The sequence below is a fragment of the Macadamia integrifolia genome, chromosome 7 (genome assembly GCF_013358625.1).
Source record: "Macadamia integrifolia cultivar HAES 741 chromosome 7, SCU_Mint_v3, whole genome shotgun sequence".
NCBI classification, from domain to species: Eukaryota; Viridiplantae; Streptophyta; class Magnoliopsida; order Proteales; family Proteaceae; genus Macadamia; species Macadamia integrifolia.
This window is the reverse complement of record NC_056563.1, coordinates 9,668,573-9,689,183: the sequence shown is the minus strand read 5'-3', so window position 1 is coordinate 9,689,183 and position 20,611 is coordinate 9,668,573. Positions and strand designations below refer to the sequence as shown.

The 20,611-nt window shown below is 35.9% G+C and overlaps 1 protein-coding gene and 1 long non-coding RNA gene across 3 annotated transcripts; one reads left to right on the top strand and one right to left on the bottom strand.

Moving 5' to 3' along the window:
- The first annotated feature begins 6,942 nt into the window (after positions 1-6,942).
- LOC122083863 (cyclin-U4-1) lies at positions 6,943-8,582 on the top strand. Its single transcript, XM_042651774.1, has 2 exons — positions 6,943-7,397; positions 8,097-8,582. The coding sequence occupies exons 1-2, from the start codon at positions 7,057-7,059 to the stop codon at positions 8,350-8,352; spliced, it is 597 nt and encodes a 198-aa protein (XP_042507708.1). The 5' UTR covers positions 6,943-7,056; the 3' UTR covers positions 8,353-8,582.
- Positions 8,583-12,579: 3,997 nt separating this feature from the next.
- LOC122083973 lies at positions 12,580-15,012 on the bottom strand. Of its 2 annotated transcripts, none has more exons than XR_006141784.1 (4): positions 14,613-15,012; positions 13,980-14,446; positions 13,012-13,826; positions 12,580-12,915 (listed from the first exon to the last, which is right to left on the bottom strand). It is a non-coding gene; the product is annotated as an uncharacterized LOC122083973 (long non-coding RNA). The 2 variants fall into 2 exon arrangements; XR_006141783.1 differs by having other exon boundaries at positions 13,577-13,826.
- Between the last annotated feature and the right edge of the window lie 5,599 nt (positions 15,013-20,611).

The window sequence follows — 20,611 nt, the reverse complement described above, 5'->3', positions numbered from 1 at the left end:
GAAAATAGACCATATCAACCGGTTCAACCATGGGGTGTTATTTTCTTATTCCCTTTAAACCGTATTCAATCAAAAAAATGATTGTTCAATTTAGTTGATCAGTATTGTGAAGTGTCACATGAACGGGCCCCACTTATGGTATGATATTGTCTGCTTTGATTGATGGTTTCATGGTTTTATAACGCATCAATACATGTAAAGGAGGCTGCATCATATATGCGCATTTCATAATATATCCCTAGACAATTGACTTTTTGTTGCTCTGATACCAATGAAGTGTCACTTGATCGGATCCATTTAGCACAAAAATCCTCTACGTGGAGGCAGTGAGTGGCAGTGAACATTGGACGGCTAGGGTGCATGCTAGGGCCCTCTCAATCATTGGATCTTTATTATCACTCACTGCCAACCATAGAGGATTTGAGTCCATCCATCTATGGCGTACGATATTGTCCACTTTGACAGGTAAATCTCACGATTTTATAAAACAACGATCCACGTAGAGGAGATCGCATCATATATACTAATTCCATTACACATCCTTTGGCAATATGAGATTTTATGTGATTCTACCCATTAAACCTATTAGAGCCCATATCTCTCTTCATTTATTTTAATATGTCTTGTTCTGGTCTCTTCAGTCCATATGGTCGAACATGAAGCTAACAAACCTGAACCCTAGTGGTCCGGTTCACAGGTTGATGAACTGGTTCAACCTATTGGCTGATTGGGATCCAATGCCAGTGGGTCCCACTAATGTGATGCATTCCTCCCTACAATTGAAGGAACATATATAATAAAACAGTTCTAGAATTAATTTTTTTTTAAATTTTTTTATTTTTATTCATATAATATGCTCAACATTGATTCACCAAATCCTAAGCAAAGACATTGATTGGTAAGCAACATGCACCACATACCCACTAACATGTATTGCACGACCCCCATGAAGCGTGTTGAGGTGTCAAAACACCATTGTAATCAAGTAACTAAGGTTCTTTGTCCATGTCAAGAGCATATGGCCTTTGTTCTCCTTTATGTAGGGACCACCTATAGTAGTAAATAAATAATTTATAATTTATTCATAATAATATTTTTAAAAGTAAAATAATTTTTTAAATATATAAATGAGAAAATTAATAAATGAGGTAGGGCTTGTAACCGTAGTATGCAGCTTGTAGTTAAAGGTATGGGGCCTCACATGCGCATCACATGGGAGAAGGGGATTGGTACATTCCGTAGAAGATGCATTTGCTTCACTGCAACCACGTTTACAGCTTGGCATCATCTTTCCCACCTTACCCTTCTTTCTCATTTCAAATTACCAAAATTGCCACGAAATGGTAAATAAATGCATTGAGGTAAGATTTAAATTGATGGAGATACTTGATAAATCAAAATATATTTTCTATATAGACAAAGTTTTCCTTCACCAGGTGGTAAAGTTTACTATTTCATTTTCGGGCTCATAAACTTTATTATTATGGATAAATCATAAAGTTTTCATTCACCATGGATGTAGGGAAATGCAGTCCTTTGGATATTTTGAAAGACCCAATTCCCTTTGAAAGAACATCTTATGCCATGACACTGACCTTTGGATTGGGCCAAAAAAAATGTTTATAACTTCTTAGAATACAGGGTGAGACTTAATGATGAAATTCCCCGACTCAAAAATCTAATCATAAGATATATCATGGTGATCATGGGTGAAGAAAAAGTTTCTCCTTATGACAATCTTCTTCTCTTTTCCTTCGCTGTTCAAGTTCAACTCAATCTTGGTTATTTAGCATAAAAAAGATAAGGACTTGAAGAGTGAAACGAATTGAAATTTTTTATTTTTAACTTTTTATTGGTAGAGGCTATGTGGGTGAGACTCAAGCACTTGATAACTTCTTCTTGTGATCCGGAAAACATTATTTGAACTAATGGTTGTTATCTAAACCATTTCGTGGGAATTGGAATATTTATTCTCTTAGGCTCCATTTTGTTGCTAGAGGAATTTATAGAGAAAGGAAGTGAATTTTTTATATTTAAAAAAGATATGTTTATTATTATTATCCCATGTGATTTAATGTGATTGTATAAATTACTTAATTTTTCTTAACCATATTTAATAATGATACATTTTATAAGTACTTTTTATTCTACATATTATAACAAAAGGTTTTGGATGCAAAGTAAAGTAAAATTTTATAACAAAATATGGAATGATATGAAGTTAATCATATAATCACGTGGGGTAATGATTACATATATTTATTTTTTAAGTATGAAAACTTCACTTCCCTTCTCTTTAATTCCCCTTGCAACCAAACATAGCCTTATGTTTTTGGAATCTAAGAGGGTTTAGCATGTTGTAAGGGAAATAAGGAGAAGAGGAGTGAAATTAAGTCTTTTTTTGGTAAAGGGGAGTGAAATTAAGTCAAAACTAAAATAAAAACCTTTTAATCATTATACCGCATGATTATATAGTTAAAAATTTTCAAGTTTAATTATTAAAATTTTGAAAAAATGATAGCATATGGTGACATTCACTCTATCTCCTCCCTAACATGTGAGTCCCTTGTAAACGAATTGTGTGTCGTGCCCTCCTGTTTTCCCATGGGCTTAGTGTGAGAGATTTCATTCCACACTGGCAGTGTATTGACCCCCTTAACTTAAAATTTGGTTTTATTTTACAACCAAATTCCTTTATTAAAAATCAAATTAAATATTATATCTGAATAAATATATTTACTAAATATGTAAGAGTTTTAGAGTACTTACACAATTATAGTGACTAAAACTTCATTTCCTTTTAAAACGGATTTCACTTTCCTTCCCTTCACTTATATCAAATTGGTTAGACCATGGTATGCCTATGATTAATTATGTAATTAAATGTCTAAAAGTTTATATCCAAGAAAAAAAAAAGCAAAAATATAATTATATTTTCCTGAAATATTAACATAAAATAATTATGTCTAATTTTTTATTATCATCTTATAGAACATTTTAATTGTCATAATCAAACTACACCTAATTTACTAACATATCACATACACTATTCATGAGCTGAATTATTCACTAGGGAGGAAATATTGTTTAATAAGGATCATTCCCACTACTAGTATAACTTGTGATATTATATCTCATATCATTCCTTTGGCTTTGACTATTGATCCCCCAACTGCCCCTTTAGCATTCTTAAGCTAAAAACACCCATGGAATAAGCAACCTTATGATTTATTTAGGATTGCTGTAATTATCAAGGAACCGTTCATCCATCATTTCCAAAAAAACGAAAAAAAAATTCCATAAAGGTAATCATCCGTGGTATACCAGTCTTAAATGTTTTAACAATAATTTAAAGGAAGAAGTTGGTTCAACAATTTTTAGTTCACAAATTCTTAAACCCTTCAAGTAATGGGAGTGAAGGCTCTGCTGAACAACCACACCATCTAATAACTATTACGTGGCAGTTTATGTGGGGCTAAAATTTTGCGTATAAATAGACTTCAAGGTCCTATTTTCAATGGCTAAGAAATTTAAATCCACACAACCTATCACTTGAAGCATAAGTTGCATAATTATTGGTTTCCAACTTTATCCAAACTGAGAAACATCTAGATTGGTTATTGGGCAGATTTGCTTTTGTGTCGATTTCCGAGGGCTCAATTCAAATGACAAAAATAAGGTATTGAAATAATTAGCAGGGACTACGTACAAATAGACTACAATGGTGTCCATAGGAACACACTAGAGGGTAAGCCTTAGATACATTAAATATTGGTCCACAATTTAACATATGGTTAATCCATATCATTTTCTAAATAGATCACCATTCTGAATGGTAGAAAACTCAGAGTATGTTGATATATTTCTCCAGATGAGGGCATGCTAAAGTATTTTTTTCCGAAATGTAAACTTTAATAAAGTTACATATGGTATTGATTTTTAAGTTGATAATCTATACCTTAAAATTAAAAATGTGTTTCACATACATAAACATATAAAATTATTACCTGCAATTAAGTTGATTAATAATTGAATATTTAGTTAAATTTGTTACATATATAATTACTTTTAATGGAAATTAAACAACTTTCTTTGCACAATAAGGATACAATATGTAGTCAAGCTGAAGTTCTCTTGTTAATATATAATTCAAATAAATTCTTCAGCTTTCATTTTTTGTTTTTTTGGTAAGCTACCGCATGGTACCAACCAAAGGATCGAAGGACCACTTGGAATAGGTACGATAGGTAAAGAAATATTTTTTTGGCCACTAAGTATTTATTAAAAGAAACTGATTTTAGAGAAGCTCAGGCCGAGAGATAAACATACCAAAAAAAAAGGTGGATGACACCACGTACCAAACATGAGACAAAGAAAGGTGAGGATAAGATACAATCCCTAATCTATGATATCAACCCGCATAGAGTTTATGATTAAAAGAAACATTTGGTTCTCTTTTCTGTAATTCTCTAGGTGAACTCTTTCCTATCCTTGATGCCTCTCTATTCTCAACCCTAACTCAACATTTTTTCCATTTTCTTATGGTTTCTTACAAATTTTCAACCATTGCAATTATTTCTAATTAATACTTTGTTTTAATTAAGAAGACATTCATAACATGATTATAAATGATGAAGGTAGAAAAGAGAAAATATATATATGTTCATGTAAAGTTTATAACCTGTGCATGGTGCTTTGTCCAATGGTTTTGTGTCAAAATCTTAAAATCACTATTCAATAATTTAAAAATAAGTATTGAGATAAATGCTAAACCACTGACTAACATCCACATTAACCAAAAAAGGAAAAGAAAAGAAAAAAGGCAATTTGAAAAGCCAAAGGGGCAGAGATAAGTCCAAATGGGCATTCCTAATTAGGTCCATCTAATTAATGCGCAAGTCAATTTCATACACAATATTAATCAGTTTCAAGTCTCTTGTTCCCAACTAATTTCAAAACTTATTATTGTAAATCATTATAAGAAAGGGAGAGGGTTCTTGAGCAAGTGACATAACAGAACACCAATTAAGAATGGTGAAATGATTTCGTGCATAGAAGGGAGAAATGTCATTTTATATGAAGAAGAGAGAGGCAGAGAGAAAATGTTAACGTACCATTCGCAATTTTCTTAAAGAATATTTTTTCCCCTTAAAAAATATTAGAACTCTAAATTATTTCAGCATTATTCCCACTTGGCTTCACCATCTCATCATTGGTCATTTTCACTGTCGTTATCATATAAATAGAGAGAGAGAGAGAGAGATGGTGGAGAAGAAGTGAACAACCAAGTTCTCATGGTTGCCAAAAATTGCAGTTTCAGCTAAACTTTAGTTGGGGAGTGATGACTCAGTTTCATTTACCCTATTTGGCTAGTGGGGCTTGATTGCTCCTGAAAAGCTTAACATATTATATTTATTGATGACAATTCATAAGGTTGATATAGACAAGTTTAATACTTAAATTAAGAAATTAATAATTAATTAATATGTAATGGTACAAAAGTAAAATTATCGAATGAGTGGAACAATATGTTAGTTCCAACTAATACAACGGGAAATTAACGCCGGCAGACAAGGCGGAGGATATTTCTGTACTTTTGATACCGTCTTTGACGTAAGGTGCTAAGGGCTATAGAACATATTTGACCTTTTGTTATAAAGTTTCGTCCTTTCCCTTCTTTTTCTTTTCCAAGAATACCCTTTCCCTCTTAAACCAGGTACTGCTGGGTTTCATACATATATATGAATTCTAACCCACGAGAGTGAGAAGAAAAGTTGGTTCACCGCATATAACCAACCTTTCTAGAGACCATCACGAGAAAGTTAACAGAAAAAAAAAGAAAAAAAAAAAAGAGGGGGGTGGCTGGGTGGGGGTTAAATGAGAAAGTAATTTTGAGTTACAGTAATACTTTTTTTCTTTTTGGTGGGGGCGAGAATGTTGTTATATGTATTAATGAAAAAAAAGAAAAAAGAAAATCCTATCAGGTCTAGTGTAAGTATATTAGTGTGCGTGGTTAATAAAAAGACACACGGGAACATCTTAAACACATGGGGTGAGAAGGTAGAATGATCTTTTTGTACCTCTTGTGTTGGGGCGTAGACAACATCAGATTGACAAGATTCTTTCTCCGTAAAGAAAAATTAAATAAAGTACTTATGATGATAAACAGAAAATGAATGCCATTTCATGCTTTTATCAAATTATCAATCATTAAACTAAAATCCACAACGTCTAGACATGCCCTAGATTAATATGGATCATTTCAAAATCCAATACCATGGCCTTAGTTTTAGGGATTTGTGATGGATAGATAAAATTGATCGATTTCAATTTTGATACAGGCAGAGTCAACTCAATTAATTTAGATACAATTGATCGATTTCAATTTTGATACGGCCAGAATCAACTAGATCAAAATCAGCCAGTTTGATCAATTTGATTCTAATTTTTTAAACCATGAGCACAACTTGCTGCCCAAGCTCTTCTTGTTGCCTCAACTCTATTTGCGGTAAAAAAATCCAAAATTGTAAGGTCTATACATTTTCCTTACTCCAATCCCAATCAACTGCACTATAACATCAAACCAATAACTTTCATCATATCAAACTCAAACACCAACTGAAATAAAGACTTGAATGGATGGAAATAGACAATAGTAAAGTGTGCCACTCACTAAACCATCAAGAACCCTAATAGTAACCTTTTGTTTTCAAATTTCTTCCCCAACAAGCATCAGTGATCCCCAAAACTTTCCTTCTTGAAGAAGATAAATTTGGATTAAAAATTCAAAACCCACCTCAACCCACACCCTTTTTTGAGTCATAAAGTGCAAAATCCCACGGGAAAGGGACAGACCCGTCATAGTTTAAATTCTTGAGGTCTTTTTGGTAAATCAAAAAAAACCGCTAATGCCAACCGTTATATATATATGACAGTGTGAGACCCAATTCTAGTCACACAAGCTTCTGTCTCAAGACAGCTCAGAGCCCACAGAGACAAGAAACCACAGAAGAAAGAAAGAAACCTCAACACTCGCATCTGCAACTCATAACAACAATGGCGATGGCTGAGATCGAAAACCCTAATGAGATGCCCAGGGTCATCACCTTCCTCTCTTCTTTGCTTCAGAGAGTGGCCGAATCAAACGATGTGAACCGGCGTTTGGAGCAGCAGAAGATCTCGGTCTTCCATGGCCTCACTCGACCCACCATTTCAATACAGAGCTACCTGGAGAGGATCTCGAAATACGCAAATTGCAGCCCTTCTTGCTTCGTTGTTGCTTATGTTTATCTGGATCGGTTTGCACAGAGGCAGCCTTCGTTGCCTATCAATTCATTCAATGTTCATCGATTGCTCATCACCAGTGTCATGGTCTCTGCCAAATTCTTGGATGACATGTGAGTTACTTAAAAGTGTTTTTTTATTTAATTCTTGGATCATATGGAATGATTTTACTTTTAGTTTTCTGGGTTTTTCGAATTGGTTAAAGGGTTTATCTAATTGGATTGAATTTTGATTTCTTGATGTAGTTTTCTACATCTGGGTTTGGTTTCTTCTGCTCTGTTGAGCAGCAGCTGATCATGTTTTCTTTCTTTTTCTTTTTAATGGATTACTTCAGTAGAGTTTAAGTCTCTCTGAAATTCCAGTTTTAAGAGAAGATTTGAAGATTTGATCGCCAATTTAGTATCTCTGATCCTCCATGATGAAGCCAACTTCTGATTAATTTTGTCTAAAAAACCCGAATCCCCTGTAATTAGATAAGATGTAAAGAAGTAATTCCGGCGCATGTTAGCAACACTGTTTGAAAACAACCACTGCCAGAGAAAAGAAGGAAGACAACCCTGAGCCATGTGAAAAAGCCTTTCATCATTCTCAGACAAAGCCACCTAAGATGTGGTAATGCTGTCCATGAAGGGCATTCATGTAATTTCATAAAAAGGCAGAATTAAATTATGTTTTATTTCCCACCCCACCCCCCTTTTTCTCTCTCCGTCTCACACACACACTCACATCTCATTAACTGTTTTCAATAAGTACAACCCTTCATAAGCATCCAAAGATAACACTTTTTGTAATCTTGTTTTTGTGGATTTCAGGTATTACAACAATGCTTACTATGCAAAAGTTGGAGGGATAAGCACAACAGAGATGAACTTCCTTGAGGTGGATTTCCTGTTTGGTTTGAGCTTCCACTTAAATGTGACACCCACGACCTTCCACACCTACTGTTCTTTCCTCCAAAGAGAGATGATCCTCCTGGAACCTCCTCTAAATCTAGGGAGATCTTTAAAGCTCCATTGTAGCTTCAGTGAAGATGAATCCACTCACCAAAAACAACAACTAGCTGTTTAACGGTGTTGGAATTGAAAATTTCCCCAAGTTATTATAGCTAGAGATGAGACTCCCTGTTTTTCTCTCTACCCTTTCCTTATTTTGTCTTTTTGGCCATTTGTGGGTTGGAAGATTGAACCCATGACCATATGTACTAAACCCATCTGTTTTTTTCCTTTTTTTTTTTTTTTGGGTATTTGGGTTGTGAACTTCAAGCAGTGGTATATACAGATAGGAATTTCTTCTTTACAGACTGGCTGAGTCACTCATTTAACTTATTGGGTTCTGTACTTTAAAGTTTAAATGCATTCAAGGGAGACTGAAAGATAGATAGAAAGTAGTAGATAGTAGAACACTTACTTTTTCCAACATTAGATTCTTCTCTGTAGGGGGAATCTCTTAGTTGGAGCCAATCTTGATGGGGAAGAAATAGTAAGTAGGAAAAGTTATACTTGGGAGACTTAGGTTGTTGACACAATAATGCATTATTGTGACTTTATGTTTGTGGTTAACTTATTAGAAGGTGAAGACAATTTCTTCAAAAGACAGTGCTTTAGATTCTTTTGGTTGAGGAGACATGGCACATGTGGCCTTGTGGGCAATTAAATGGGGAAGAGCTAACCTTTATTCTAACTAGGGGTGAAATAGGCTTGGGTTTTTTAAAACCTTAGCTCAATCCTAGGTCCTCAAAGTTCAATGCAGGCCCAATTCAATCCTACAGGGTTCATGTTTAGGCCCAACTTTGTAGGGGTCATATCAACCCAACCCAGCCCTAATTGATTCTATCAACGCCGAGTTGGGTCGGGTTGCGCTGGTTTGGGTTGACCTGGCTTTTGCAATGGTTGGATCAACCTTGATTCAACTGTTTTTGTCATTCATATCTTATACATTAAAAAATTATAGAAAATAAAATACCAATAGGAACCCTAAATTCTAATATAAAAATTCAGGATTAAGTTTCGGGTGGGGTTGGGCCGGCCTGAGGCCTTAACCCAAGCCCGACCCAACCCTGACCCAGGGTTGGGGTTTTTCAGCCCTAACCCGCCCTCATGGTTAAAAAACTTAGCCCAAGCCTTTCTCAAGCTCAGGGCGGATTCGGGTTGTTTGGGTCAAACTTTCGCCCATAGTTCTAAGAGTGTAAGCTATATGGTCATGTGAACATTTTTATTAAACCAGACCGATTATCAATTTGGGTTTGGGGTCATTACTAGGCTGATACCTTTGGTTGGCCCGTCTATGCAAGATACAATAAATACAAATCTATTTGGTTAGAAGTAAAGTGAAATAAAATTTTCATTGATAAAGAGACAAAAAGAGGAAAACAAGAAAAAATTTCCATCGGGCATTAACTGGCTGAAGTGAAAAAAGTTTGTTAATTAGCTAGTACTTTAAGCCCCTTATAACCAAACAGAACCTATAAATTTTGCTCAGCTAACCAAGTAGGAAGACAAAGTCAAAACCATTCAAGTAAATGTTTTATCAATCGTGTATGTATTGCCAGTTATTTTGGAAGAAAATCTTATTCATTAAAAGATTACTAGTAGTCACTTTTCCCACATAAATACTCTTTTGGAAATATGCTTTGGGCATGTGGTCCGATCCCTTTGCATAAGGGGCATACCTCTGCAAGGCATGTCTTCTAAGGAGGAAGCGGATCATCGCTTAAGGGCCTCAATTTTTATGGGGTCATACAAAGTCACAAGTGGGTTCTCCCCCCATTGGCGTCCTCTGTCGCACATTATATGGGTGTAATGCAAATCCAAGGCCTGGGAGCATGCAGCCCAACGTCTAGATGCTCAATGTGTTCCTAACCCTATAATCTGCACTACACTCATATAGCGCTATAGAGGATCCACATCTCTCTCTCTCTCTCTCACTCCAGAATTGATTGATTGAATCCAGGCCCAAACTGTGTATTATATTGTTTGGAGCAATGGTAAAAGGTTAGAATCATCAAGTGAATATCTAGGTTTGAATGTTGAAAGCGGCCACTTTGCACAAACAAAAATACTAAAGGCTAAGACCATCTTCAAACTCATCCCTCTTAAGACCCCTGCATAGATGGTATCAGCACTAGAAAATGACCCTTTTTATTGTATCCGAATTTCATCATTTTCTATTCTACGTAATAAAATGAGGAACCATTCAAAAAATAAATTGAAAATTAAAGAAATTCAAATCCCCCCATCACATCTTTATAACATCCTGCCCTAATATACAATCCCCACCTCCCCACCCAAAAAAAAACCCTACTTGGTCGTTTCAAGGCTCAACGCTCAATATTGTGCGGTTGTATGTAGGATCATCAAACCATACTATTGGCCTCAAAACTCCATGAAGCCCAAAAGCATATATGCTGTTTAGGCTTTTGTCATTCTCACAATTTTTTTCTTCTATTTCATAGAGATATTCTCTCCATTGGATGTATGGTTTACCTTTGGAAGGGGTCGTACATCAAATTTTAGCATCCCATCTCAACTGTATACTGTTCATATTTTCATGTACATCTATTCCTAGCATGGTTTTAAGTACAGGTATCGTATCGATAGTATCAGTCATATCGTATTGATATCGACTAAAATCGATCCTTAATCCCTGATCAATCCGTTTCAGGGGTAAAATAGTAAAAAAAAATGTATTTTTTTCCTGAAAGCAAAGGGTAAAAATGATCGATACACACCAATTCTCTCCATATCAATTGGGATTGGATCAATATCGGGAGAGACCGATACCAAGAACTAAATCTATGATTCTGTTCTGATCCCCCGATGAGTAAAGAAATAAAAACTGAAATTTCACAATGGAATAGATGGCTTGTTCTTTGGAAGAGGAAAAAATTACTTAGTCAATCCCTACTTGATTATCAATAAGCATAAGTGGATGGTAATTTTTACGGATCCGACTCCTTTGAAGCGTGGGGGTGTGTTACGCAATCTATAGCACGGGCTATATTGGTAACACATGAATGATTTGAAATCGACGATAATGATCTCCAAGGGAGTGAGAGGGGCTTTTGTACATGCGTTGCAGGGGAGTGAATTTAGCAAATAATTTTTAGTGTGTATGTAACAATCCCCTTTGTTGAGAGATTGGTGGGTTAGTTAGCTGAGTTGTGGGCAAAGCTGAAATAATGTTTGTGCTGGGAAGCTCATTGATTTCAATATCTGAAAACTGAGATCTAAAACAGCTTCTCCACTCCTTTTGCTCAAAGTGGATGAGAGGGTAAATGGCCAGATTAGTATCATTTCAGTGGTCAAGCTTGAAACTGAGGTAGGAGAGGGGAGCAAAAGACACACACCGAGAGGTCATCGGAGAAAAATGGTGGAATGCCAAAGAGAAGATGGATGGAAATCCTCTGTTTTTCCTTGTTTTGCTACCTGCAGAACACGACACGTGAACAACTTTAAGATCAACGGTCAAGGTTGGGTGAGGATTATTACATCCGGTGCGTTGGTCTTAAAGTTGTCCACGTGTCGTGTTCTGCAGGTAGCAAAACAAGGAAAAACAGGAATGAGAAAAACAGAGGATTTTTTTCCAGAGAAGATAGGCAGAAGAATCGCAGAGATCGTGGGAAGGGAAATCCGCAAGGTTTGCTGGTCGATTCTCCTCCCTTTGCCCCTTGTGAGGCTGTTTCTTTAAATCCACTCCCAGCAATACATGTACAAAAGCCCAGCTCCTCTCTCAGAGATCATCACGTTCCATTTCATATAATCCACGTGTCACCATTAAAGCTCGTGCTACAGATCATGTAGCAAAGCTCCATGCTACAAAGGAGCTGGATCTAATTTTTACCTATTATTTGCACTTTTAATGATCACAAAGAAAAATAGTTGATGAAACAGTCCTGCTACACTAATATACTAAACAACTAACCTTATAAGTTAATGGACAGCCCTAAGTCTATCCTCCAAAGCCTAAATAACCTGCCATTTTATAATTTGTTGGCCTAATCCAAAATTTACGAGTTTATGAATTCATAAACACATACGCTATGTTATATAGTGTTACATAATGGTGAAACATGACATCTGATATTTAATACCATGTACCGATTGGCTTGCATTTAGGCACCATTTGATAATGTTTCTGCCGTTTATGTGTCTAGAAATGGCAGAAACATAAATTTTCGTTTTTAAGAATAGAAACAGACTTTTAGGTGTTTGATATACCTTGTTTCTGGAATCGTTTTTCGCACACATTGCTGTTTGATAACAGCTGTTTTTGGAAACGTTTCTTACAGGAAAAAAATTGTTTAAAACAATATAAAACATCATATTTATTTAATTTAAAAGGAAATCATAACCATTTGGTCCAACACCATTTTCAAAACAGGAAAACCTTGTACACTTTATCGTATATCATCATTTTTAACTACTATAAATTAATCTAAAAAACATTATATTGTTATTACATTCACAATGTGTCAATGTCTTAAACAACAGTTAATTTTCCTACTTGATCTAACTGCCACCTTTGTTTAGATCTAACTTGTTAACTACATCAAAGATATTTGTAAATATACTTTTCCTCAGAGACTTCAATATCGCTTTTCAGTATTCTTGTCTTCCCGTACACTAGTGCAGCCTAATAAAAAACAATACAAATTACAACCACAACACAAAAAGTGAAGCCATTAATTTCTAGATAAAGGAAATTTAATTCCAAAGAGAGTTGACTAACCATTAGGATTTGTTTATCCAAAGATACCCATGAGTCCATTACAGAATCACAGACATACCCACAATATAAATCAAAAGTTAGTTAAAAGAAAGTAAAAGCTACAAAAGAGTTGAAACAGAATAGTTTTGTCAAAACGCTTTTTGTTCCGTTTCTTCCGTTTCTTGATATAGAAACGGCAGAAAAGAGTTTCTTGAAACGTTATCAAACGGGCCCTTAGTTTACAAACAGACCAAGTCTGGTTTGAGCTTTCTGGGAAGGGATGGGTTTCATACTAGGTTGGGCTTGTAAGTAATTCCAAAATTTTAATCTTGGGCTAAGTCTGAGCTTCACATAAAGTCTATCCCAGGTTGACATGACTGGACCAAAGAGAACTAGAAGGTTTCAAGTGTCACCAAGAAAATGAGATTGTAACCCTATAAGCCAGTGGCACAAATAAAAATCTTCTTACAATATCAAGAAATCTCTAAATATTTAAAATCATGTCAAGGTCAAAGCTCTGCACTAGAAAAGAATTTCAAAGAGAACAAGATAGTTCATAGTTTCTCCAAGAAAATGAGATTGTTACCTGATATTATGTGCATGGCATAAAGGGGGATTGCATAAGGCGTGCGTATTAGAAACACTTGATGAATTGTAGTGAGTATCGTGTGTGTTGTAATCAGTTCTATGTGGTAGCAAACCCTAATCTTCTCCCTAGTCTCATCTCCTTGTGAAATCCATCTTCTTCCTCTCAACCATAGGTGATGCTTTCTCTCTCTCTCTCTTTGCTAACGATGGGTATCCAGGCCTTTGGCTTGACTAGTCCCGCACTGACCCTACAACCGCATGGACTGGGTCATTATGGGATTGAATGAGAATCATTTAACTTTTATTGAAAGCAGTGAAGAGCATTAAACACCCCGTGTGAGTGTCCCAAGGTGTGCCTACTGGGAGTCGAACATGGGGATGTCCGAGTTTACAGTTCATACCAAATTCATTGCTCACCCACTGCGTTAACCCCTTAGGTCTCTCTCTCTCTCTTATGTGGTGGCACATTTCACCAAAACCAAGGGATTTCAGTCTCAGTTTCACTCTCCATCTCTAGTAGAGAAGACAACAGCAGAGGAGAGAACAGAACGAGCATCCATCCATCAATCAACGCCAGGTTCCATTGCGGGCATACAGAGAAGACTACTGAGACCCTTTTGTCATTGCTTTGCGAAGGAGTTTGTTATGATCAGATGGATCTTCTTCTGCAAACAAAGTGTCTTACAAATTTTTTGATTATATATTGAAATCCAAAGAGGTCTCAAGGTTTTATCACAACCTTTAACCACTACTTTCTCACTAGATCCTCTTCATTCTCCATTGTGATATGCACTGCCGAAGCCCACGACCATTGCAATAAAGTAATGAAAAAATGATGAGGAAAAGAACCAAATTTCAATCACCTTATCTGCAAGAAATTGAATCAATCTCAGCTCAAGACTGTCCTTATTAAGTATATTTTGGGAAATACTGCAATATCAAAAGGGCGGCCCTGGAATCCAATCTACATAAGACTGAATTCATTTGGAAACAAATCTTAAAGTGAAAAAAAATCAGGGTAGGGAAGCACTTACAGTAGGAGAATCTTCGACGCAGGAGACCAGAAGGAGGGGCCGATGGAGAAGCTAGGGAATGCGTGAGATCCGCTAGAGCAGAGAAATGAGGAAGAACCACAAATCCAATTGGGTAAGACTTCTGTAAAACCCTTTAATCAAACCTCAAATCAAGTTCTGTAAAATAAGAACAAGATAATTTCAACATTCCTGTGATGAAGGTTTCGTCAATTGTCACTAAAGTGATGGTCCGTAGCGTGATAGTTCACAATTGGAAGGTTGTAGGTAGTTAGGGTTCTCATGGTTGGGGGAAAAGAAAAGGGGTAATTTGGGTTTGGGTTGAAAGGGTATAATAGGATTTGCACCTCTATTTTGCCTGGATTTTAGACTTGAGTTGGAAGTGGATTCACCTTTTTTGGGGTAAAGCAGGTAAAGATTGTCCAAAGCAATGATGTACAACAATTAATAGTTTAGATATAGTCATAGAGTTATTACAACCAAACAAACCAGGTCAGATCTGGATAGTTCAAATTTAAATAAGTGATTAAGATATTTTGGTACTTAAAAGGTATCTATTAAGCCACATCACAATTTAACAATTTTTCACATCACATTGTAATTGTCAGTTTAATAGGGCATAGTTCTAATATTAGGTAAACTGCAGGGGAAGACACTGTAACTATCCCATTGTTTTACTTTTATTTAGTGGAAGTAGTGCAATATGATATTGGGTAGTTATCAAGAGTTATCCTCAACATAGTTTAGAATGAAAAGATAGGCTTAAAATGATAAAGATTGCTCTGAGTAGAGGTGGGCTGCCTCCATATCAGAGCAAGCCCACCTCTATATCAGAGCAAGACGTCATGGCTTCACCCATAAAGACAACCCCAACTTTTTCTATTTTATCTCTTATATTTTCCTATTTTATTTCTTATCCATCTTCTACCCTTGGTAGATATACAAATAAGAAGTTATGATCCTTATTTTATTAGGGAATCTATGCCTTCCAACTCTAAGTGAGTAGGGGTGTCCTTTACAACAATAACGGTACATGTCGAATCCTGTGCTAATCCTCTCCCACATTTTTGGGAAAATCCTAACTTTAAATGCCCCAGTCATCATTTTTAGTACTAATGCCTTGAGCATAGTCATATACTATAACCCTTTTGGAAGCATCTCCAGGTGTGAGCATTTAATGATTTCAAATGCATGATGTTAGACATTGCCCCTTCCTCTACCCTCAACTCCTCTAATCAAAATCATCATAGGAGTTTTAGTTTTGGGTGCTTAGAAAACCCTTTTAGAAATCATGCTACTGTCTTTTTCTTACCCTCTTTTAAGTACAATACTAGAGTTTGTAAGTGCAGTAGCTTCTCTAGCGTTACCATTGGGTCCTTCATAAAACCAAGACTATGCATGAACGTAGGTGATGTTTTTAGAACCAATGCAATTTTGGTAACTTTCAAACTTTCTTAACAACTTTAGCTTGTAAGGATACACATGATTTGAGAATATACCTATTGGTAACAGGTCTAAAGTAGTTAAACGCAAAGATAGAAGGATCTTTAGATGGACAATCGAATTTGACGAGGCCTCCCATGTGTCGTAGATCCTTTCTACTTTAAAGATTCAAATATTTGTCAATCATGTCAAGTCTTCCTCAATCCAATTGTCTACTTCCATTGTTAACAAAATTTCTATGTTTCTTAGATTTTCAATTCATTATGGACCTTGTATACACCTAATCCATATGTAGATGTTTTAATTGATCTAATACTTGAAACAACATCAAGTATACATTAGATGCCACAGGAGGAAGCCTTATATCAATGGTTTGTAGGTTTATAAAATTGCATATGGTTGTCGGGAGATTTGTTAAGACCATGCATGTCACTCTGATACCATTTGATTTATGCTTATCACTCTAATACTAATGTTACATTCTTAGAGCTAGTATTTATGACATTTAATTATAGCATTCGATATTCTAAAGTACTTTGACCTATTCACATGAGATTCAAAGTTTAATCAACAACATTCACCTAGTACAATAATAATGAGCAATTAATATCCCGTTAGGCTAATCACATTTCACTTCATTAATAGTCAAAGCAAGGATTTAGAATCATAACAAATACCACAATGCCTAGAGATGTGGTACAAAATGCGTATATGTAAAGAATGTGATTGTGTATAATCTGATGATCTTTCCATTGAGAATGAATCGGATCAATAGAAAAAATTAAACTGGAGAAATTATCACCATAATTGAAGGAAAAAATCATATTTAATTTCTAAAATAGATCAATAGATATGTACAATGAGTCTACTTTAAACTTATCTAATGAAGACAGTTGAGTTTCCAATATAGACAACTAACACCCCCCTTAAGGTGGAGTATGAAGGTCACGAATGCCCAAATTGGACTTGAGATATTGAAATGGAGCTCGCCCAAGGGATTTGGTGAAGAAATTTGGAGTTGATCAGCAGTAGGGATTGTGGTAGTGCGAATTAGGCCGAGTTGTAGATTTTCACGGACGACATGACAGCCTATTTCAATGTGCATTCATGATAAACCAGGTAGGAATAAATTCGAAGGGATCCTTGGTTATCACAATATAAGGGGATGTTATGTGGTACGGACATGTCTAGATCACAGGATAAAAAGGAGAGCCAATTAAGCTCACAAGTTGCAATGGTCATGGTCTGATACTCAACCTTTGCAAAAGAACAAGACACTATAGATTACTTATTCGTCTTCCAAGAAATCAGAGTGGGCTTGAGAAGAATGCAATAGCCTGTGGTAAAGCGGTGAGTCATAGGGCAATTAGCATAGTCAGACTCACAATAACTTGATAAATAGAGAGAACTCATGACTGGAAGTAAAAGACCCTAACTAGGAGTGCTCTTCAAATCTCGAAGGAGACGATAGGTAGCATCCAAGTGTGGTTGGCGAGGCTCGTGCATAACCTGACTTAAAATATTTACAGAGTGAAAAATGTTAGGGTGGGTCACTATAAAATAAATTAAGAGGCAAATTAATTTCCGATAAGGAGATAGGTCCTGGCCTTTATAGGGTCAGAGAGCTTGATGTTCTGTCCCATTAGAAAATCCACTGGGAGAGAACCAGTGAGACCACTATCATGGAGAATGTCCAAAGGATACTTTCGTTGGCAAAGATAAAGACCCTTGGTTGAGCGGGTGACTTCAATGCCTAGGAAGTATTTAGGGAAACCAATGTCCTTAGTCTAGAATTTGTTGCAAATTCTGGTTTTGATGCCCTGGATGAGTGTAGAATTTGAACCAGTTATACTAATATATTCCACATATATGAGGACAAAATGCAAGTCCCATCTTGATGAAGTGTGAAGAGGGAATGATCGATGTGAGGCGGTAAATCCAAAGCTGACAAGGGTAGTCGATGACTTGGCAAACCAATTCCGTGAGGCCTGTTTGAGGCCATATAGAGATTTCTGCAACTTACAGAAAATGTTCTCCCCCTTATGACGATAGCCAAGCGGGGGTGTTATGTAGATATCTTCATTAAGGTCGCCATGTAGGAAGGCATTATTTACATCTAATTGATAAATGAGTCATCCAGAAGCAACTGTGATAGTGAGGAGGACCCAAATAGTAACGAACACAACTAATAAAGAGATTAGCAACAACGGCAAAAGTTTCATAAAAATCAATCCCCTCAAGTTGTTGTAATCTTTCTCCACAAGGTGAGCCTTGTAGCATTCAAACAAAACCATCAGTATGACGTTTAATTTTGAATATCCATTTCGACCCAATCACCTTTTTGTGAGGAGAAAGTGGAACCAAAGACCAAGTATTGTTTCTTGTCAAGGCATCAATCTCATGGTGCATTGCATCACACCAGCCAGGGTGCTTTAGGACTTTAATGAAGGTGTGTGATTCAGTAATGGTAGCGAGAGTAGTAAGAAAAGACATATGAGGGGGTGAAAAGAAATGGTAAATAGTAGACCTTTAGGTAGGTAAAATGTTTGGTGAGGTGAGTTGGGGGCGCCAAGGAAGGAGGGGGCAATGATGGAGGGAGGGGCTCACGGGTGGTGTGGGTGAAGGGGCTGAGGGGATTGGGGTTGGTGTAGGGGTAGTGGTGGAATGGGAACAAGGATCAGGTCATCAGGATTAATAGGGGAAATGGGGAAAACGTAAGAGGGGAGAGGGTGTAGTGGTGAGATCATTGATCTTATAACCATTTTTTCCTTAAAGGTAATCAATGAATATACCAGGGAGGGCGTGTTGGTCAAATTTGTATTTGGTATTTGGTTTGCGACCAAAAGGAAGGCAACCAAAAACTTTTAAGTTTGAAAATTTTGGCATTATGTGAAAAAGGACTTCATGTATTGTTTTTTCCTTTAAGCACCAAAGTGGGAAGATGATTAATCAGGTAGCAAGCAATAAGGACATAGTCACCCCAAAAATATAGGGGTAAGTTAGCTTGGAAATAAATAGAACAAAGAGAACGGACAATGTAAAGGAGGTGCCAGTGCTTACACATGCCATTCTATTGGGGGTTGAGACACGACTATATTCCTGGAGAACCCCAAGAGTTTGAAAAAATGAAAGGGAGTCCTTAAAAAAATATTATACCATTGTCCGAACATAAATGACAGAATTGGCATTAAATTGTGTTTTCACCATTTGGGAAAAAGGACGCATTAGGGAATAAGTTTCGGATTTATAGTTCATTAAATAAACCTAGGTAGAATGGGAATAATCATCCACAATATTAAGAAAAAAAAAAAAAGCTCCTGAGAGAGGGAATACGATAGGGACCCGACAAATTGACATGAATCAATTCAAAACAAAATGCAATAGATATCAAACTAGAAGGAAAAGGTAAGCATGTCTATTTGGCAAGTGGATAGACAGTGCAAATGTCCTTATTGAAACAAATATTAGAGTTTAAGGTCACATAAATCAAATGGCGCATATACCAAATATGGATGCCAATTTTTTAAGGGACATTCCCTTGAACAATCTTTGTAACTGAAAAATCATTTGGTTATCTTGAGTCTATTACATGATTTTTCCTAGAAAACTGTTTGGTTACCTTGATTTTGTGTAGTGATTCCTCCTAAAAAACTGTTTGCTTAACCTCATTCTGTGTAGTGATTCTTCTTGGAAAACAATTTGGTCATCATGTACAATGTTGTTTGGATTCTAATGACTTAACAATATCTATGTCCTTTGGTATCTTTTATTTTCACCATAGTGGTTTCTATAAGGCCAATAATATTAAGTATATAACATGACACTTAAATATTTCTTATAACATTGGAAAATTATGAGAAACTATATTATGAAGTTGAACTTAAGGAAAATTATGCACAATCATCATTCTTAGGTCATTACATAGAATCACAAGTCAATATAATAAAAGGCAGTCCATAGTAAAGATACAAGAAACTTTTATTTTTTTATATTAAGATTTTTTACAGCATCTAGGACATCCTCTAACATTTTATTATGTTGCTCTAAAGCACTTATTTTTCCTCTAAGATATCCTTGAAGATAGTCCGTTGACATTTATGATGTTGTTGTAGTGGTGGATTGATCCGCTACAATACTCTCGACTTCTTGTTTTGAAGATGACGTTTCTCCAGAAACATTCTCTATCTTTACCCTATAAACCATGAATAAATGGTTAATAATAGAAGATTAGTAAATGCTTTAGTAGAATATGGATAATATCATTAAAAGTGGACGTTTGTATAATCATACCGAATTGGAATGTGGGCAACACAAAAAATCTTGTCCTACATATAGTCCTTTAATGCATCTCCGGACCTTGCATTGCCCTTGTCCACAATTAGACTTTCTCATTAATCCACCCAAATAAAAAAAGAAGTATGTATTTGATATTTGTAGAATCTTCTACCCCGGATTACTCTCGGTATTCGTTGTTAGTATCTTAATTTATTTCCACAAATATCACAAATAGCCACAGTATCCATTTGGATTATATTACATTAAATTTGATTAGAGTTGAC

What these genes read in the sequence shown, in the direction of transcription:
- LOC122083863 (XM_042651774.1), top strand. Translation starts at nt 7,057, where the DNA reads ATGGCGATGGCTGAGATCGAAAACCCTAATGAGATGCCCAGGGTCATC. An exon ending in GCCAAATTCTTGGATGACAT is followed by an intron (nt 7,398 to 8,096) that starts GTGAGTTACTTA and finishes TGTGGATTTCAG; the next exon opens with GTATTACAACAATGCTTACT.